Here is a 22,433-nt window from a genome sequence, read left to right as displayed (position 1 = left end):
TGAATGGGTAAAACAAGACGCTGATAATGGCTCCTTTAGGCAAACCAGTGGCCACAAAACATTTTAACGAAATCGTTTTAGGGGAATATTCAGTCAATACTAAAATTGCTTATTAAATTTAGATTTTGCAGTTGAGGTTTAACTGAAATACTGATTATTTGGTTGATATTTCTCCAACAATAAACAGCAAAGGAAAGCAGAACCATGGGATATGTATCTCCAGATACTGTAAATCCTGCCAATAAAGATACCACTGTACAGGGGATAGTTCTATATAGTGATACAAAATGTGTGAGCAGCCGCCGACTGCTCCAGTTGCAGAGTGTGTAAGAAATAAAAAGCTGAGACCGCCCAGATTTTCCATCCCGCAGGTGATCGGATCAGCAGGTATGGATGATGCTTTAAAAGAAATACAGGATCCAGTTATAATTTGTGTTAGTCCCTTTTTGCTATATCTAATTACATTTCATTTACAAAAGTTTAATAACTATAAATTCAGCTTACCACAGACTGCCACAATTTCTGCTTTAAGTGTTCATTTAACATTGTATTTTAACCATTAAGTGGCGATTCAACATTGAAACCAAAATACTGTTTAGAAATACTTCTTATATACTGGTTAAAAAAATCAACGTCTGTGAGAGCTGTAGGCCTGTAAAAACTCTGACCATTCCCTGCCATTCGGACCGAACGACAGGGAATGGTCAGAGTTTTGGTCCTGTTCCTGCCCCCCTCTGTCCCTCGAGTTGCAAGGGAATCGCCTTATCTATTGGTTGTCCCACATGGCAATCATTCTGACACACTCACGTAACGCCAATGTGCGTGTACCTTCCTTGTTAGTTTCCGCTTGCTGGCTGGAAATGCACAGTTCTGGTGTTTATGTATCTGGTTAGCTTAGCGCTTAGCTTCGAAGTTAGCCATTCATTGTAGCTCTGTTGCTCTCACCGTAGACTTTGAACATTGCTGAGAGTCGCAAGAAGCAAACCGGGTTTGTGTTTATGAGAAGAAGAGGAAGGCCTTAGTGGAAAGAAATAAGACCAGAGTGGATTTAGGTGATTTTTTTTCTCTACAGAGTTGGGCAGTTTTTTTCCTGAGGAGTAGAAGACGGTCTTTCGCATTTGCAGTTATTCCAAAAAGGGACTTTTCAAAAAGGACTTCCGCAAAAATTGTCAACTCTGCCTTTAATTAGCTATTGTTATTTAATTGAACTTTAATTTAATTAATTACCTTTAATTGTCCCCATCAAAGTGAGATGTAGGGGAATCGTCAGGGCCTCAACTATTCATCTGACCCGTGACATGGTGAAGCACAGGAACAGTGTGTGAGAAAGCTAAATAAAGATCTGGCTGAGAAGTCAGAGAAAAGCAGCTCCTGGCTGTAGCTGAGGAGGCTATAAAAGTTTGGGGCTGAGTAGCATCTAGGGCACGGAGGAATGCCTGCCATCACTCTGCTACCATGAGATGTACTGGGGTTAAAAGAGTGAAACGTCTATGACGGGTACCGTCCCCAGCCGATGAACCTTTTGTGCTCACAAAGGTGATCAAGGCAGCACACCTGCAAAGGCATCGGTGGAGGTGTGTCAGACAGCAATGCCCAGAAAATAGATTACCAACCTGAGCCTTGATAAAAAAAAAAAAAAAAAAAAAAATTATTTCTGCCTTTAGAAATGCCGTGTGAAGCATATGATTTGGTTGAAAAACCTAATTTTTAACATGGGCACTTTTCTATTTTTTATGTTCTTTCTTTCCTGGCTTGCATAAAAGTGAAAAGGTAAATGACTTTTTTGAATCGTATTCTAAAAAATCAGGCAAAATTTCCTCAGTATTCTTTTGAGCATTACTTTTAAGTACAACATATTTAGAAAACATGGAACTCATTCAAATTGTGTTTGGCATGAGTTTTTATGAGGTTTAAGGAAATATCTGAACATCATCTTGCAGTGACAAAACTATCAGAAAAATATTCTTGAATGTCTTTGACAGGACATGAATTTTTAATAAAGTCAATGACAGGACAGAATTGAATGAACTTGTTTCTTTAAAAAGAGTCAAATACAACTTAACTGTATTGTTGGAGGTTTATGTGAACATTGCATGACACAGCTTTTTTCTGTCTCCCACGTGTGCCCTGAATCCATTTTCAGGGTGCAGGTGTTATCCCTGGGACTCCCCCCTTCCCATCCCCCTTTGCATTTATTTCAGGAAATGGTTAAACTATTTCACTGAGATGTGGGACACTCCTTCCCAGGGCCTATAATTTATCAGTTCAGAGTTGTTGTTTTTCCTTCTACACAATCATATGTAACTTAATTTGAAGAAAACACGTTCACTGCTGTCATATCATTCTCGGTACAGTCCAAAATATTTCCTCTTCCTTCATTTTTTTTTTTTTTACTTTATGACTTATCAATAATCATTTACCCATCTGTCTTCTTTCCTACTTTCTTTTTTCTCCACCATCTGGAGCGGTTTTGGGTTGGCCAGGTTATTTGCCAACTGAGTCAGAAGTACCACACTCATTCTCCTCTTCTTCTTATCCTCTCTTCTTTTGCCTTATTAAAGCAGTAAACCCTGCATGCTTGGGAAAAGAAAGCATTTAAAATTGCCATCAGGACAATAAAAGTCCATTGTTTAAGGCGCAATGGGGAGTTCGGGTTGGGAGGTTGATATGCATGAGGAGAGCTACGTAATAATAAGGAGCCATGCTAGGTATGGATTATGTTTAGTGCCAGTGTTGAAGAAAAAGAGAAATTAACTCAAATATGGAATAATATAATTAATCATTAACGCACTGACAGCCCCTAAAGCCTTAAAGTAACTGTGATGCACTGAGCAATCAGCTAGAGAATGGAATAGTGCCATTTTCAATGATTAGCACTCCAACACAAACCAAGAAGTTTAAATGACTGTCACAATGACACAGATTTTATATAAAAAAAATAAACTGAATTCATTGAACCTTGCCTCTTGTTATATGCATCTTCTCACCGTGGGCAAAGACCCAAAAAACAGGAGATATTACTATGAACTGCGACAAGCTTCCCCACAAAGCAAACAGATGCTGCTATAATTAAGCAACACAGCTTCAAATCCCGCGGAACTTCAGCGTGCCGTTTATATTGTGTCCATGGCACTTCCAGCCAATCAGGACGTGCAAAAACACAGGGCCATTAAAGCACTGATGCATTGCAACAGCCAGCCGCTGAGCTGGGCCTGTGAAGAGTCTCTCTGCAGCTGCAGCTTCTGTCATTATAGCAACGTTCCACACCTCATCGCTCCACGGAGCACTTATTCCAACACAACAGGGGAAGAGCATCAGCATTGTATCAGCTGTGAGCACCAACTGGGAGAGAACAGAGAGTCAAGAGTCACAGGAGGAAAAAAATGGACTGATAGACCGCAACAAGGGGAGGCTGTCCTAGAGGACTGTGGGAAGCTTGTTATTCTGTGTTTGTGTGTTCACTTTGTTTTCCTTTTCATTTCTCCCCGCCTCGGACTCTTTCTGTCCAAGCTCTCTAGTCGTCCACTGCCTCCAGGGGATGGGATTATGGGAGTCTACGTTACGCAGCTACACTAAGCCTGCATGGGAGAAGGTCAAGGGGAGCCGAGACAAACAAGAAAGTCTGTCATTTCTCCATGTCTGACCCACTTTTACAATTTTTTGTTGTCTGCAGTTGTCCCTTGATTTCTTACAACCCTGGTTTCACCTCCCTCGGTGGTGTCTTACAGAAAATAGCTGAAGAACTTATGAAACATGGCTCCAAATTAGGTGGCAATCATTAACATAAATTATGGGGTACTTTCTGTAACTTTTAAGGTAAGTAAACTTTTGGAAAGAAAATATTCAAGTGATTTTATTTTAACCCTCAATCTTTCTCTACTTGCTCTGCTGTTTTTTTACAGATCACTTTTCTTTTCACCTTCTTTGCTTATCCTTTACTGCTGCAGCACAGTCATTATAATAAAATTCTGACATTTTATCTCACTGCAGCCTAATGATGAGTGTACGGTGTCAGATTTGTAGACTGTAGGCTGTAGAGTATGAAAGGCTATTTGACAGTCTTGTAGGCCTAGTTGTGATCCCTCAACCCAACCAAAATAAGAATCTAATTAGGTTCCTTAAGACAAAGTATAAATTAACAGTCTGACCATAACAATCAGAGTGTTGTTAAAGTCAAACATGTGTCTAATTCCTAATGGAGACTTCAATCATTTTGTGAGGGTATTGCATTACCAATATTTCCTCAAAAGTGAGAAATATCAATATATTTATTTCAATGTCTCTATCATGTCATCTGTATTCGTGTTACATTTCATGTAAAAAACATAGTAGTTCTATTTTATATGAAAAAAAAATCCTGATTCCACATATCAAATCAAGCTGGATCAACTCAACATTGAATCACCAAAAAAGCCAGCAGGTTCAAATTATATATACTATAAAATACACATTATTTATTTTTTCAGCATCTGTCAACCAGATGCTGAATTAAGCAGACATTGATCATTTGAATACTGAACATAAAATGCATACATATGTAGGTATTAGAACGCAAATTAGCAAGATTAGGCATAATTTAGCATACCTCCAACCATTAGATGGCAACAACAGCTCACGTTAATGGGCTTCAAGACCCAACCAGAAACCCAAACACAATACTCCCAAGGGATAAAACACCAACAAATGGGCCACCCAATGTTAAGCTTCTTTAAATGTATTTGTATAGGATAAAGATTTGCTTAAATCCTTCCCTGTGCTCCTTATATAGATATTTATTTACTTAAAGGTTTTCACGCTGGTACACCATTAGTGGTGCGCTAGGGACAAGAGTGAACACCCCTCCATATACACACATAGGGTGTATGTGTGTATGTGTGACAAGGAGAGGGAGACAAGACGAACAAACTAGCCGTCTTTTCCGGAAGGATGGAGAATTTGCTGGACTGCACTGCCCTGTTTCTAACATTACACCAAAAACAAACTTCACGGTTATATTTAATTAACTTAACTGTCCAGCAGACAGCCTGCAACTTCCGCGTCCATTTTGAATCCCTGCTCCTTCATAAATTGTCTCCACTCTGCCTGGTAAAAGCTATGCCGATAAAGATTCTTGTTTACTCCTGCTTATTACTTCTCTTACTTTTCTTGGTTACTTTCTCTTCCCTCTCACTGGGCAAAGGGTATGGATGGTCCTCCATTTCAACAGAAAACGGCAAATAGAATGATATACAGTCATCTTTGCTTGTTTTATACTCCTCCGCCACCAACAGCATGTCCTCATATGAAAGACAGATAGGTAAAATGTGCATGGCTGACAAATTTTGTCCCCTTTCGGCTACTGAAATCAGAAATAGCGACGCAACAGGGCGCCTCCTGGTGGGTGTGCCACCACCTAAGTATTTAAACACAACTAATTATAAGTTATGAGTATGATATCATTTTTGATGGGATGTTATTCTACTTTCCCATAATAGGTATTTATTAAAGCAGTAGTTGATTTTATCTATTTAGAAGCCAAATTAGTTACACATTGTCCCTTTAAGCCTAGTGTTGAAATATTTTTTTCATGGCTGCTTTTGCTCAAGATAGAAGATAGAACTTAAAGTATCTTTTTTTTTTTTTATCCGTTTACGCACTAACAAAGAAGAGCACACAGAATGCAGTTTTTAATTATGCATCTCAGAAAAATAGATGCTTTTTGGGTAGAGAGGGTTAATGGCTAAGCACTTGAGAGAAAGCCAGCTGACAGATGACTCAGAGAAAATGCAATGAATGTGATATTTGGAAACAGTGGCCTAGCGCAAATTTCAGCACTGCTTTAATGGTATTTCCCTTGAACAATGCTGTGCATAATTTCCGGCTGCAAGAACATATGCAGCATGCACACACAAAGGTCAGAGGCTGCTGTGTTATTGTTTTTTTTTTTTCTGGATAAACTGTGAAAACAGCGATGCATTCTTCTTTCAGTCCAGCAGTGCATGTTTGCCAACACTGTAGCTGGCAAGTTTGAGCAACTAAATTATGGTTCCAACACTATTTCAAAGCTAGAGCTATATTCCTTTACGTTTTAAAAAAAAGAAAGAAAAAAAAAGGATTAGCCTTTTGTGATTGATTGTGTTTAAAGTGATATTGCAAAGGACCAATTACTCTGCATTGGGTGCTTAAGTCCAGCTTATTGTACGGCGCCCGCTAGCCCAAGAAGATGAATATGTGTTTATTACATTGACAGTGCTCCTTCCAGCACTGTACAACTTTATATGTGGCCAAAATAAATTTGACATGGCTTTTTAAAACTAATGTTTCTGGATCCTTTCCTCAGACTCCCAAGAAAAGAAATAGGTAATAGAAAAGCAAACACTCAAGCCAATACTTTAAATGTTTGGGTAACAGCAGTGGTGGCAGTGCTATAAAAACATAACAGGCTTTTGTTTTTGTTTTTTTAATACAATGACTAGTTTGCAACCCCTAATCACTTTATCGATACAGGGTAACTGGTATAAAAGTCTCCAACAATTACCAGGCAATTGGTGGCGTACCCTATGGAAAACCCTGAAGTCTAGCACAGGTCAACACAGAGACATAACATGCACACAAACACCCAGGTCCAGCCAACTGACCCAACATAGATGTTTTTGAAATGTGGGACTACTCTAGCAGTCATTGGGCAAGAGGTGTGGTGCACCCCGGACAGGCTGTCAGTCCCTCACAGAGCCGCCAAAGCCACTTCACACACGAAATACAACTTTGAATCCAAGCTTTGATTCATCACAAATGAGCCAACTCGCTCCGAAGATTTCAGAATATTTTAAAGCAAAAACAATATTTACATTTAAAATCTAGATGTTTTCAGTCCTAATTAAATTTGACTACTTTAATCATTTCTGTTGCCTGCATCAATGCTTGAGTCACATTTCATGCACACTATAACTGCGAATAAATATGCTTGGAAGCATATGCAAATAAACTTGGCCCCTCGTTCTAATCTCTACTGAGTCTGTCTTGAAAAAGCTGCACACCACACATGACTGCCAAACCAAATGAGCACGTTAGAGAAATAACTTGCCCCCACAATTTATTTACTGCTTTTAATTCAATGAAGGACATAAAATTCCTTATGGCGGGTCCAAGGAAAACTGTGTGATATAGTGGATTTTAATTGCTGACTTAGGGGATGTTGGTGCCTGGAGGAGGATGACCTGAACTGGAAGTAGGGCCCCAAATTAAATTCTGCTTTGAGCCTCCCACAATCTTGAGCCAGCTCTGTGCGTTAGTCAAAGCTGCAGTGTAGTCAAGCCACAGAATTACAGCGGTCTTTGCTGCAGATCGAAAAGTGTTTTCTTCCCCTCTTGATCTTCCTCTAGTCCAGCCATTGCAGATTTGAAGTATGAGCTGTTGCTCTCTCCTGTTGAGGCTGTTGCAGCAGATGTTCCCATCAAGACTCTCCTTCGAGCTGTCATGGCCTGTCACAGCCTCAACTAATCGCTTTCCACAGGCTTTGCAGAATGGAGCTCTTGCACCTAATGTCATCACCGACAGGTCTGCGAGAAGCTCGCAGGGTTGAGAATCATGCAGTTTTAGTTGCTGATGAGTGAGCTTTGTCGACAGCGTGCAAGTTTAAACGCATGCCTGTGGCTGGTGGAGTCCAGGTGTGTTTTGCTGATGGCTCAACAGGTGTGCAAATGCCTCAAGTAGCACAGTGCGGGTCATGCATTAAAGCAAGCACTCGCTCCAGAACCGCTTCCACCTGCCAAAATGCATTTGCCCCACGAGGAGTTACTCATCTGTGCGTAACGAGCTAATGGCGCAGAGTGGCGCACAGTGGCGTACATAAAAGCCCCCTTTTGTGATGACACTCATTTCATCCGATGGCACTTTGTTGTGTTAAAAGAAAGGCAAAGGAAATGCATCCTGAGCCAGGAAATAGATTTTTTCTGTTTGTTTTGTTTAAGAGATTTTAGAAAACCACTGTTCTGTTTGTTTTTTAATGATTCTGTTGAGAGCTTCTCCGTTAGACCCTCAAGTGGATTCAATAAAGCAGCTGTCAACAGAAATGATTAATTATTATTCACTGCAGACAAGCAGAAAATTGGTAAATACATTTAGCCTTCTACGCCCTCAGACATGATCCATAATTTGTACAGTCACAAGCAAACAAACAAAATAAAAATAAAAATGAAGAGAGGCTTACATCTGCATTCCATGGAGTGAATCTGGGTAATGGATAACAAGCTAACACTGACACCTGAGGTGGAGGCTTTTGGCATGAAAATATTGAATCTTTCAATTGGACAATTTCAGATTTGTTTCGGTGAACATGGAAATGAATTGTGATGTGCAAAACACAAATAACCAACATGAAACAAATATTTTCTTTGTGGCAAATGAAGCCTTATAAAAGTATTACTACCTGCTGCACCTCTCTACATTTTAATATGCTACAGCCACAAACCTAGCTGTATTTTATAGAGCTTTTACCACAGACCAACATAAAACACTGCATAATTATGGAATGGAATGAAAATGATACATGCTTTTAAAATTTTCTTTCAAATAAAACTCCAAAACCCAAACTTGGAGATAAGCTAAGGAGTTCTGTCATCCAGGGGTAGCTAAAAGTAGAGTGGCTGCTTCTCCACATAGAAAGGGGTCAATTGAGGGAATTTAGAGTCGGTGCAATGCTGGACAGTGAGTCTCTGCCACAGTTTCATGTCTTTTACAGCATTTAACGTTTTTTTTTTTTTTTTTTTTTTTTACAGAGCTGACCTGCATTTAACCTCATCCATTTTTTTATAAACTCTTTTTTTCCTGCTGAAGAAAAGCCCCCACACATGATGATACTACCACCGCCATGTTTCACCATGTGGATGCTCTGCTTAGGGTGATGTACATGGTTAGTTTTCAACCAAAAATAGTGAATTGCTTTTAGGCCAACACGTTTAAACTTGCTCACATGTGACTAGAGCACCTTCTTGAAAGTATGTGCTGTGTCCCCTGTATATGGCTTTGGCCGAACACGCAATGGACTTCTTATAGCTTTCCTTTAACAGCAGTTTTCTTCTTGTTGCACTTCCATTAATGTCAGATATTCAAAGCACGCTATAGTTCAACCAATTCTTTAAATTCACCAATTTTTTTATGTAAACACTGTTAAACTATGTATCGTTTTCCTTTGACTTCAGAGGTATGGGATACCTCGTGTTGGCCTGTTACGTTAAATCACAATAAAAATGCCGTACAGGGTTAAGGGGTGTATGTAGTTTTTTGACGTGGTATAGTCTGAGGCAAACACTTTGAAATGACTGGTGGAACAGAAAATATTCCACACTCATTAAACACTAATTTCAAGGAGACAAATTAACATTTTATACTCATTTTGCAGGGAAAAAAATGAGAAGAAACACCCCGTGTTCACAGCAAAGCGGGTGAGTACGCTGCATTTATCATTCTTACAGATCTGCCACATTAAGTAATCTCATCAGAGTGTTGTGGAGGCCCTTGGAAAGTAATTCACAAAGATCTCCTATATTTCAAATTAATCACCATAAGTGGGAAATGATAAGCTGTAAAGTTTTTAAATAATTAGTCCAGGATGCCCAAGGAAATGTAGCTGTGGAGCTGATCTGACTGAAATTTTAAAAGGGGTTCATGGAAAAAAAGGTTAGAGAAGAAAAGTTTGTTTGTACCATCTGACTGTCCTCAAATGCGGCTGATGTGACATCAGTGTCTTCCCTGGCTCTGCAAACAGTTTCACCCATTATGGACATAAATATTATATTAAATTTAGGCTTTTATTCAAATCATTTGCTTTCAGGGATAGACTTACATCACAACAACAACAAAATTCTAATTCAAGAACTACGTGCATGTTTGGATTTATTTTGGGCTTTCTCTAAACTACTTACGGTCAGAATTAGTCATACAAACAATACTATTTAGATAAATGCCCTTTACTATGTTGCATTCACACCAAACACTTTTTGTAGCCATCAATACCATTCTGTAATGGGTGTTTGACCACTGATTTGGTCACAATTGGAGAAGCTCAGTCGAGCAGACTGATTTTGGTGTTCTTCTTCTCAAACCCCACGTTGGATGTGGGAGATGGACGTTCATATTGAGTTAGGTTCTGCTGGAGGTTTCTTCTGTTAAAGGGCAGTTTTCCTGTTATTGCTACATGCTTAGTAAAATGGATTTCTGCAAAGTTAAAGATTCAAGCAACTTTCCACTTTCCACATCAAAACTTTTTTTTGGAATGGATATGGGGGGCTGACATCAGGTTACTGGAATGCCGATGACCTCAAACCTCGTGAAAATGGATGGATGGCTTAAAGCCAAGTCAGTGCCAGGAAACTATCCTGTTTAAACGAGCTCGTCTATTACTGATCAGAAGAGTGGTCCAGCCAGAACGATCCCAGATGCCCCTTGATAGCTGCAAAAAGCTTGTGGTAAGTGGGCAACATGCTGAGGGATATTAACCTAAATAATAACCAAATCAATAAAGTTGTATCCTACATAATGATTCAAACCCTGGTGTAAAAATATGGCTCAAAAACATCATTAATAGGTCATAATTAAGTTAAAAACATGCATGAGCATAGTGAATGTGTGTAAACTTAATTGTACCTTAGACTTAATTCTCAGAGGAAGCCGACTGGCTAACCCAATTGGTATCATTACTAATCACACAGTAGATGGCATTCGAACCATCGATTCAGGTATTAAAGCATAAGGCACATGCAAAACAACATGAGCACGTCCCTATCAAATGCATAGTACAAAGGCTGTTTTAGCTGCAAATGTCAACAAAAATCCAACAATTATATTCTAAATAAGAGAATCATCTGGAGAAGAATCAAGCTGTGAGGGTTTACAGCCATTTAGCAGCATCAGCATGTCTGTGGTGAAGTTAGAAAGATCTAGATCACAGCTGATGAAGCAATTCATCTCACAGATGATCAATAAGGTTAAGGGCAGAGCCGTGTACAGGTTAGTCAGGTTTTTACAATCCGAGCTGAAGAAATGGGCTGCTTTGCACGACACTGAATTGAAATGTTGATTCAGGCAAAAGCCTCTTAACAATTTTATGTAAATTTTAATAGTCCATAGTTGAGTAAAGCCTATTTAAAAAAAAAAAAAACAGACACAAGGCTACACAAATGTGAGATGAGACAGCCGAAGTTGACAGTTAACGCAAAATTGGTGGCGGTGGGCAGACAGACAGAGATATGAATAAGAAGCGAGACGGGAGGCGTGACGGCGCAGTCAGGCATGTAAAGGCAACCAGTGCCGCCACTGTGCACCCTGCCCCTGCAGCGCAGCAAAATGAAGAACCGGGAGCGGGGAAGGAGGGAACCAAGACGGGGGAGAAAAGACGACTGTGATTGACTGGAGTGAAATGACAACACATGAAAGGAGACGGCGAGGAGAAAAGAGGAGGAGGGGGACGAAATCGGAGGACGGGCTGGGGTAGAAAAGCGCGAGTCAGATAAACAAAAGTCTGTCAGAAGGTGCATTTAATCCACTCGGTGACTGCAACATGAAACAAACTCATTGCATGCTTCTTTGAGTGCTTGTGCGCCTTCACGTAACTACTCGGCGGCCCTTGTGTGTCCTGCATGCTTGATTGGTGTGGTTGTCTCTTCTTAAAGTAAAGACCCTCACCTGCGAATGAGCTGCTCCTAACGAGCAGAGCGTCTGCTGACAAAGTCGAGAAGTCACTACTTGTGTCAGTAAGCAAGAAGAGGCAGCAGCAGCCCAGAGATATGCTGCCAGGTATTGCATTAACAAGCTGTGTTTGCTTCTCCTGTTAGCAGCTCTCACCGCTACTTGATTTACCTTGTTAGAGCTACTTCTGGGAGTTATGAGAGCCAAGAGTCACCCCGTCATTGTGCTTCATGTAGGCCGTGAATGCAGAGCTCACTTATCCTGGATCCAGCCCTGCAAATTATTCTCATGTGCATCCTTGGCGTCTGCCTACTCTGTGAACACGTTACTCTTTACTAGCAAAATCAATAAATGAATAAAAAAATATGATAAATAAATAAGTATTATAATAAATAAATAAAATTATCCATCCGTTCCTTGTCTATTGCCAGAGGTCAATCAATGGGTGAGAGGTGTGGTACACCATGAACAGCTCACCAGTCTATCACGGGCAACCTTGAACACACACACTCACACCTAAGTGCACTTTAGAGTTAAAGAAAATAATGAAAAATAAATAAAAAATGACTATAAACACATTAATTAATTAGTAAGAAATAATATAAATAGAAATATATATAAAATAGACACACATAAAAACGACAACAAATTAAACATTCATGTTACTGCGTAATTTTGTTTTGAAAACCTTTCATAAACTACAGCATTTTCTAGGTTCTGGTCACATAACATACTAGAAATATGCCAACAAATGATGCTCACTTTACTTGATCTAAATCAAGTGAAACTCAATCGCCTGGAGGATTGGGCAATGCTCAAAATGGATCTACTGTCCCCTCTCTGTAGCTGGTAATCTTACACCCTGGATGCAAAACATTTCAGTTTCCACTACAGCCTTTTTCTTTTCTCTTTTTTTTTTTTTTTTTTTTTTTTATTAGAAGGCGTGATAACATCTTCTTACTGAGGCTGTAGTTTAACAGGCATTTTCTAACCACAACTAAAACAGCCTCAGTGCACTTTTATTATTGATTTTGAAAATGTAAAAAAAAAAAAAAAAAACTTCAACAAGATTTAATCTCACTCTTCCAACAGGTTCTCACTCATTTGGTATATTGATAACAGCAGTTTAGCAAGCCCTCTAACACTATCTGACTGTGAAACTAACGGAGCGACACCTTCTCATTCTGGAGTACACACTAAAATCAGGAGAGAAATGTTTGCTCTGACTCTTTCCCCTAAGGAGGCAATTGGACCCAGAACAGTACCAGCAAAATCAGCCTCTTTAATATTATTGAGACAATGATATCCTTGGTATAAAGTCGGGTGAATAATTATCTTTATATGATTCCACTAAAATGGGGAAGTGAAGTTGACCAGAGTGTGATCAACATTTGTAAAGATATTCAAAATACCACCTCTAAGATAAGCTGATAATTGGAAACAATACAATTGGTGTTTTAAACTTTTGTTTTTAAAAAACTTAGTAAGTTATTGTCGTCATGCTTTGGCAAAAATAACAGTACTTTTATGATGGAAATTATTTAAAGGAGCACAGATGGAAACCCAGTGAACTTTGTAGAAGCATTGTCCCTGAAAGAACATTAAGGGAACACATTTTACCTCTAGTAGAGCGACAAATACCAAAAAGACTCTAAAATGTAACTACAACGTTCTACAACGTATTGACTTATGGTAACTGATCATACTTGCAGAATTTTGTTTAAAACAAAAATGTCAACGCTTGCACTATTTTCTTTTCTCTGTAATTATGTACTACTATGTGTTGTGTTATCACATAGAATACCAAAAAAATAAATACATGGAGTTAGTTTGGTGATTGAATGTGTTTAACATGTCTGAATATTTCTGCAAGTCATTGCAAAATGTTTGTATGTATGGTTTTCAATGTAAGGTTGTTTTTAAGTCATTTAAATAGGGAGGATAATAAGGATGTTTTCAGCATTCATCCATTTGCTCATTTTACAACATGATCAAATTCTTTTTGATGTGGTTTTCAGTACACCAGCATTATTATTTTTTTGTTTTTTCGCGGCCTTTTAAGCTTGCTCACTGCTAAAAGCTCTTTGGATTAAAGAGAAACCGTTGTCTTTGTTCTTAATAAAGGAGCAAAGAACTCAGGCACAGGTTTTAGATAAATCACACACTGCTATATTAAAGAATATGGATAATTTTGTGGCTTCATAAAATCTTACAACAGCCACTATAAAACCCATGATGAGCTCTTTCCTACACCCTCCCCCTCAGGACTCCTAAATAGCTGTTAGAGAGCCGCGCAGATGGAGAAATGGAAGGATAGCAACAGAAAAGCCAGAAGGAAGTGCAGAAAGTTGAAAGGAAGCGCTGGGTGGATGAAAGCAAGAGGAGGTGGAGAAGCAAATTGCACCTTGATGAGAAATGGCAGAGCCCCTGACAGATCGTTGCTCTGACAGCTTCCACAGCACTAAGGGGAAATAATTAAAATCTGGTTAAATCTTCTGAAATATAAACTCTTGCAGGAGATGCAGATGGGTGCTGCAACATGCTGCAATAGGTCTGAGCACACTGAGATTAAAACACAAATTAGCTTGTCAGCTAAGTGTTTGTTGCTTCCACTGAATGATAACAACGCCTTGACTTAACCCCAATTATGAGAGGTGATCTCTAATTGGTTTTGTTCCACACGGCTCAGACAAAAACTTCAGACTCCAGCCGAGCGTGAAAATATTTTCTGCATGCCTGCAGCCTAGAAGATGCAACCCGAGGTCACAGAGCAATAAAGGTGTGAGGCATTTATATGCCCAAGAACCTAGAAAACTCTTGATTAAAAAGGTTTTGCGACATGTCAAAGATAATTAGACAAAATGTTAAGAGTTTTAGCACTTTTGATACAAAGAAGCTGATGGAACAACAAGATCTTTTGAGGAGACTTTTTTTTTTTTATCAAGTTGCCAGACAAATCAGGTGTGCCTCCAAGTGGTCATTTGTGAGGCTGGTTCAAATCTGCATGGCGCCTTAAGCCTGATTTGAAATTGTGCCATACTTCCAGTTGAGAATGTGTTTTGTTACAGAGAATTGTGTTCATCTCTTGGTTGAACAGTGGCTCAGTTGGCACTGTTACATTCCAGTCAGAAAGTCCTGATACCCTGCTTTGGGTCTTTCTGAGTGGAGTTTTCATGGTTTTCTATTACATCCACGGCTTCTCTTTTCATTATCAGGCTTCCTCCCACATACCCAACAAATCCATGTTAGGTTAACTTGTCACTCCAAATGTTACCAAGCCATGAGTGTGTGTGTGCATGGCCAGCAGTATTCCAGCTATTCTGTATGGAGTAAGTGGATATTGAAAATGAATGGATTTTCATTTCTTTGTCTGTTTTGGTTTGAAAGTGATGTTAGTATACACGGTCGATGGAATTTGTGAAATTAATAATTTCCGGTCACTGTGCATGAAATGGGACTCCAGTACAAACACAAAGATTTGAAATTAAGTAGATGCATTAAATTATGACTCTTAACATAAGTATCAAACTGTGAATATTCTTTGACTAATTTATGTTATTATAAGCCTTAAATACATCCTAATAAAATTATATATATATATATATATATATATATATATATATATATATATATATATATATATATATATATATATATATATATATATATATATGTGTGTGTGTGTGTGTGTGTGTGTGTGTGTGTGTGTGTTTAAATTCCAAATGATTTAAACTACACAGTGAATTTCACCTAAAATTTTGACATTTCTATTCTGTGTGACAGGTTAATAGCCCTTGGGGTCCACCTGGTGGCCTGGAGGCTTTTAAGCAGCAATTTAGTTGAGACTTGGGCCAGGAGTGGTGATGTGCCTAACTGGTAGCACCACCCCTGCCCGCCCCCACAACCAAAGTCCTCCCAGGGCCCCGTCCAACCTTGCGTCATCACTGCCCCCACGTCCCGCAGAAAAACAAGAGCAAATATTGTCCCACTTACGGTAGAAGACGTATTCGGTGTAGCTGGACCAGATCTTGTCCTCGGTGTGCTGGTTGACAAACGAGGCTGTGACCGAGGAGTTGCAGGCCACCATCTGGAAGCCGCACTCCGACAGCATGTCAAACGCTCTCTCCAGGTGTTTGAACTTGAGATAAAACCGGGACGTATAGCGCTCCGGGGTCCTGTCCGGATCCCGGCTCTCGTTCAGCGTCTCCCCGAACACCTCTTTAGCCAGAGCCACGCGGCCGCAGATCAGTATCCGAGGGACTCTCCGGAACTTTGCGTCGCTCTGGCTCTCTCGGCCCATGGTGCACGACCCTCGGTACCCGACCGTGATGAAACCGCTCTTCCTGTCCGCGGGGACCAGAGAGGGCGGCGGGCACTGCCGGTGATCGCTGCCCTGGGAGCCGTCTTCGTGGTCGCTGTGGAAGAAGTCATCCGGGCTGTGCTTGATGTCCTCCGGGGTCAGAAGCTTCACCAGGTCGGGCAGCTGGAAGTACTCTGCCTCCTTCCGGAGCCTCCCTTTCTCGGGGAAGTGGTCCGGGAGGACGACTTGCTTGTCCCGTAGGTAGTCCAGCACATATCGGAACAAAAACCCGTCCCTGTCGATGAAGAACCGACCCTTAGGGTCTCTCGCCAAATCGTTGGAAGCCTCCTTTTTGGAGGAGAACAGCTTACCGAGCAACGAATTCGGGGTGCCCACCAAAGTTGAGTGCCGGGTGTAATAAACCTGACCCCCTACGTTCAACTCAACCACATCTGGGAAACTGTTCTGAACTGAAGCTTGCAGATCTTTGGGATTAGTCCTGCAGTTTCCACTCAGCGCCATTCTGTTTTCTCCCCGCAGGAGTTCTCAAAAAGAACGAATGAAAAAAAAAAAAAAAAAATAGAAATGGTGTCAAAAGGTACGTCCTCCTTTATTTGGTGACAGAGTCTCCAACTTCATCTCACAACAATCTCCTTTTTCGTTTTCCCTCCATCGACATTAATTCCCACAAGTGTAGGGTTTATTCATCCGCTGCCGAGCGTACAGCGCGCACGGTGGGTGACTTTGGTGGAGAAAAGAAAAGAATCAGTGCTGCGTGAGAGTGGAGAACTGAATTAGAGGCTCACATTAGTGGCTGTAGGACTCTTTACCGCCTCTGGGGAAAATAGCAATTATATGTAGGCTGAAAGAAGCCTTAATGCATTGAGTGGGGAAAATAAAAAAAAAACTTGCCTTGGGTGCGTATATTTTTTGTTCCTGGTAGTACTTCCCAACAATGGAAAAAGATTCTCACACACAAACACGAAGAAAGTATCAACTTATATTTAGGATATAGTCCAACGAGGGGAGGAAAGAAAACGCCTTGGAGTGATGAGAAACTTAGCAGCTGATTCTGACTGTGTTCTGTCTTTACAGTCATAAAAAAATATCTATATTTTTTGCTCTTCTTAAATAAAATTATAGTGAAAATCCATGTGGGATTTTTTTTTTCTTTCAGAGCAGAAAGTCCTCGCCGTCGCTGCTGTCTTTCCGGAGAGCTGTCCGTGGTGCTGCTCTCCTCCTCCTCCTCCTCCTCTTCAGCGCGCACCGCCTCTCTTTCCCGACAGAGTTGGGTGGTGTCTTCTTTTCTCTCCTCTGCTGCTGCCTCCCCCTCCTCCTCTAGTTCACACTCACACAAACACACATTCACATGCTGTGAAGATAGTTTTTTCCCGCTATATTTATCACACTTATATTCCTATATGTATAATGCATGAAGGTCCTGCCGTCGCCATGAAATGTGCAAATTTGCCTATGTGTCAAAGGTAAAGTTTTTTGGGGATTTCGCAGCTAGCGTTGCATCCATCTTTGTGCATTTATTACTACATAAATATAACCTGCATCTCGTCTCAATTTGCTTTAAGCTTCTGTCAATAAATCACATATGGGTTTTCAATTGAAATATTACCAGATCTACATTTTCCAGCAATGTATTTGGGTGTTTTATTTTAAAGGCGATAACATATATACAGCTCAGATGAACGATTCTTGGTGTAACAGAGTAGGAACAACGTGTGTGAGGGGGTTCTAGCCTCAGTTCAAAAAATGTCCCACAGCGCCCTCTTCTGTTTTCTGCTTTCCTGACCACAGTGCTACAGCTGTTTCTTTGGACAGAAAGTGTGCCTGATGCGTGCATCTGTTGTGCATCTGTTGTTATGCACTGAATATTCACTTGCTACTTCACTTTTTACATTAAATCATGCTCTTGCACATAACCTGTTCCTAATGACTCTCACATGGCGTTTAATTGAGTTAGAAAGAAAAAGCATTTAAATATTCTGCCAAAATCGACAGGGTTTGAAAGAACAAATCTCACCAAGTGAATTAAAACTTTCAAATGCCTGGTTGTCAATACTTTAATTGATAATTTTACTGCACAGCGGAGCAGTGGGTTGCACTGTTGCCTTGCAGCAAGAAGGTTCTGGGTTTGAGTCCACCCTGGATCTTTCTGCATTGAGTTTGCATGTTCTCCCTGTGCATGCGTGGGTTCTCTCCGGGTTCTCCGGCTTCCTCCCACAGTTCAACAACATGACTGTTAGGTTAATTGGTCTCTCTAAATTCTCCTTAGGTGTGAGAGTGTGCGTGAATGTTTTTTTTTTTTTTGTTCTGTCTGTCTGTGTGTTGCCCTGTGATAGACTGGCTGTGTGTACCCTGCCTCCTGCCCATTGACAGCTGGAGATAGGCACCAGCACCCCTCACGACCCCAACAGGGATAAGTGTGTAGGAAAACGGTAGTTTCAAACAGATTCAACTCATATTCTATTGTATAAACAAAAAATATTCAACCCCACGTCAAGACTAATTATCAAAAGGCTCTGAAGTAAAAACAATGCAACCAACACTATCCATCGCAGCTGCATATATTGTTTGTTTATTGTGGAAGTTTAAAATACCCATCAGACACTATGCATAGCTAAATCTGGACTTAAATGCTGCCGCAATCAATAAAAAATACAAAAAATGCTTTGATTCAAAACTGTCATCAATTTATGTACACATGCATTACAGTCTTCTGCCCTCATTTAGCTTTTTTAGTCTGGGAAAGGTATTACCAACCCTTAAATGTTTTGAAATTTTTTAAGGTTACCACCACAAACTTAAAGTTTTTTTATTGGGATTTTGTGATAGACTATTTCACAGTAGAGCGTAACTTTGAATCGGAAGGAAAATTATAAATGTTTTTTAAAATGGCTTTTAAAAAGGCTGACTCCAAGTTCAGATCTATTATTATTATTATTATTATTATTATTATTATTATTATTATTATTATTATTATTATTATTATTATTATTATTATTATTGTTATTGTTGTTGTTGTTGTTGTTGTTTAGGTCGTGCCATGTGGGGTTTTAAAGTGATTTTAAAGAATCTGAATGTTTCCTCTAATCTTTTTTTTATTTATTTATTCTTTTTATTATTGCGGAATCAGTTTCATTTATTTATTGATTATTAATTATTATTATTTTATATTTAGTTCAGTCAATTCAGTCAATGTAACTATATCCCAATAAACATAAGATGTCAGACTATATCCATCAAGACAGAATGGTAAATGAGTTCCCTTTCAAGTGCATTTTCAGCATGGATGCCATCTAATACATGGAAGGATTCATGCTCATTATTCTTTACAAAATGAATAATTTACTATTCCTCTGCCCAGATAAATTGATAGGACAGAAAAAGAAAGAAGGCAGTACAATAAGTGATCAATATTAAAATTAAAATCACATGCAGAGAAAGAGACAGAGGCAGGAGAGGTGTGCCAAGCTAGGACACGAGGAGTCACTGAGAAGTAGGCCATGTTGGCAACTTTTTCATAATTACATGTGCCCAATACAACACAATACTCCCTGCTGTGGTGCTATTTAAAGATCAGAAGATTGACCACCTGTTAGGAGTTAAACCTGTTTTATCCCACCTCTGTCTCTTCCAGAAGGCTGATAATACCCATAAAGTCACCCAAAACATTATTGCTCAAAGTATTACCTGCTCAAAGATTCACACAAACATAGTGTGAAAAACAGCTCCTAGCAAAAGTATTCCTATCCCTTGAACTTCTTCACATTTTGTCAGTTGAAAACCACATTTTTATGATCAGCCAACACAAAGTAGCTTATATTTGTGAAATAGAAGGAAAGGAAACATGGTTTTATCTTTTTATCAATATTGCATTGTATATTTGTATTCATCCTCCCTGGCTGAGTACAGTAATTAATTCTCAGTCATCATCACCTTGTACAACCACTTTTATTACGGCTACAAGTATATTGAGTTATGTCTCTACCAATTTTTGACATCTAAGGACAGACATTTTTACTCATTCTTCTTTGCGAAACAGCACAAACTCAGTCAGTTGGGCAGGCAGCATGTTTGAACATCAATTTGCAAGTCTTGTAACAGATTTTCAATTGCATTTAGGTTTTAACTTTGACTTGGCTTATATTAGCTGCCAAAAATTATCTTAGAGGTATTGTAGTGTAATGTAATCTATAAGTGTATAAAATGTTTAGTTCCCAAGCACAGCAGTGACATTCATATTATATAATTTTCCATGAGGGCCCACACCGTATGAGAGAGACATTTAATTTTTCACATGAAAAATGAAATCGACTTATTACTCTCACGAGTTAAATCATGAGTCCTTCTCTTCCTTGTCACAGATCTGCTCTCGAGCTCAGTCATTTTCTTCCTGTGCATTGCACAAAAAAATGTATTAAGGGGAATTTTCAGGCCAGTCACAGATGGTTGAAATAAACAGCATACTTCTCCCACTTCCATCTCTCATTACTGCCGCGCACTGAACGATGCCAGGCGATGAGAAATCTGCAAGTACACCAAGTGGACATTCAATGCATAAATCCCCTCCACTCGAAGAGGGGGGAGTATTTACTAAAATGACTCTCTGTGCTCTCAGATAGGAAAGATAATTTATTTATTCATGTATTTTTCCAGTTTCAGTTAATTGTTATTTGCATAGCCCTCATCTTGCAATGCAAATTACTGTTAGCTTTAAACAGTCCATGAGTTAAATACTTGATGATTTCTACATCTATAAGGCTCTTATTGACCCTCTCCTGAAAGTATGAGCATGCTCTTATTCAGAAAGACCTAAAAGTGCTTAAACAAACTAAAACATCTGTTCTTTTTGGGCTGAGAGGTACCGATACAACCATTAGAAAGACATTATGTAAATGTGTTAGCTTGTGCAATTTGGCAACATAATAAAAGCCTCTATTAAAAGAAGTAAGAGCACTATTTGTCTGTGGAAAAAGACAAATTATTATAGATTATTCTTTAGTTATATAAGTTTTTACAAGAATTAAATCTGAAGGGGGGCACCTGAAGAGGGTGTAATGTTTTGAGTACAGGGGAAAAGTCAAGATGAAAAGTGCCTAGACTACCAAAAATATTTTGAACGTTGAAACCAAGTCAAGGATATATAACAGGGTTATCACTCTGTTTTCATTTAATTGTACAATATAAATGACACATTACTGGTGGAAAAACGTTTTGGAAAAGTATAAAGATATCCAATCCTCTAAAAATAAATTATTAATTCCAAAGGGAAATTAAAAATAGTTCTAACTCGTAATATGCAGGCTTCTTCAGAGCTCTTATAGATGCTAATGGTTGTGGGTATGAAGAATCTTCTGTAGTGGTTTGTCTTACTGTAGCTGTGAGGAAGCTTCTGACTGAAGATACTGTTGGTATATGACTGGTGAAGAAGATGCTCAGGGTTGTCCATAATGTTTTTTTTTATTTTACTAAGAACCCTTATTTGCACAATCATCTCCAGAGGTTCTTGAGGGGCCCCAAAAGCAGAGCCAGCCTTCTTTATTAGCTTGTTGAGCTTTTTAGGTCTCTGGAACCTCTGGTGCTGCAAACGTGGAAGGACTTAAGCCTGGTTTATGCTTGACGCACCCGCAAGGTTCTTTTAAATCTTTTAAATCAAGATTTAAATCATTTGTTTAGGATTGCCTTCGACTGTTCTAGTTAAACTGTTTAACTGAAACATCAATAGTTTAACTTTGTATTCCAACTGTTTTAAATATTTGCTTTTAGTTTCTATTTTGTTTCTATATTCTAGTCCAACTTGCTTTTATTCTGTTTTATTTTCCTATGTTTTAATCATGTAAAGCACTTTGAATTGTCTTTGTACTGAAATGTGCGGTACAAATAAATTTGCCTTGCCTTGCAGTTTTTTAAAAAAAATATGGAAAGTAAATGTGAAAAAATAACACTGAATTTCCATTTATTATATAATAATTGGTAAATTGGTAGAATTATTGGGGATGCCCCTAAGTTTGACACTAACAAACTATTGTTTTTTATTACATTTGTTTGCAACTCAGCAAATACAATAAAATTGAATAGATGATTATGCTGAATTGCTCAGTGAGAGATCATGCTTTCCTTTGTTAGATTCTACAGTATATGTGTGAACACTGTGAAAAATATGACTGTCCATCCATCCATCCATCCATCCATCCATCCATCCATCCATCCATCCATCCATCCATCCATCCATTCTCTTCCGCTTATCCGGGGTCGGGTCGCGGGGGGTAGCAGCTTCAGTAGGGAGGCCCAGACGTCCCTCTCCCCGGCCACTTGGGCCAGCTCCTCAGGAGGAACCCCAAGGCGTTCCCAGGCCAGCCAAGAGACATAGTCCCTTCAGTGTGTCCTGGGTCTCCCTCTGGGTCTCCTCCTGGTGGGATGTGCCCGGGAGGAGACCCAGATCTGATCCTGACCA

The 22,433-nt window shown here is 39.4% G+C and overlaps 1 protein-coding gene across 3 annotated transcripts in view; it reads right to left on the bottom strand.

The window, feature by feature from the left end:
* The window catches only part of kctd16b (potassium channel tetramerization domain containing 16b), a 211,557-nt gene extending 194,159 nt beyond the window's left edge, over positions 1–17,398 (bottom strand). Inside the window, exon 1 of one of the 3 annotated variants that reach the window (XM_012876185.3) lies at positions 15,658–17,398. In XM_012876185.3, coding sequence (XP_012731639.1) covers positions 15,658–16,486 — 829 coding nt within the window. In that variant the 5' untranslated portion in view covers positions 16,487–17,398. The remainder of the gene's footprint in view (positions 1–15,657) is intronic. The other 2 variants (XM_021323411.2, XM_036142889.1) reach the window with 2 other exon arrangements.
* Positions 17,399–22,433: the final 5,035 nt, after the last annotated feature.

This window comes from Fundulus heteroclitus, chromosome 11 (genome assembly GCF_011125445.2).
Source record: "Fundulus heteroclitus isolate FHET01 chromosome 11, MU-UCD_Fhet_4.1, whole genome shotgun sequence".
NCBI lineage: Eukaryota > Metazoa > Chordata > Actinopteri > Cyprinodontiformes > Fundulidae > Fundulus > Fundulus heteroclitus.
The sequence above is the reverse complement of the archived record's forward strand: the minus strand, read 5'-3'. Positions and strand labels throughout refer to the sequence as shown.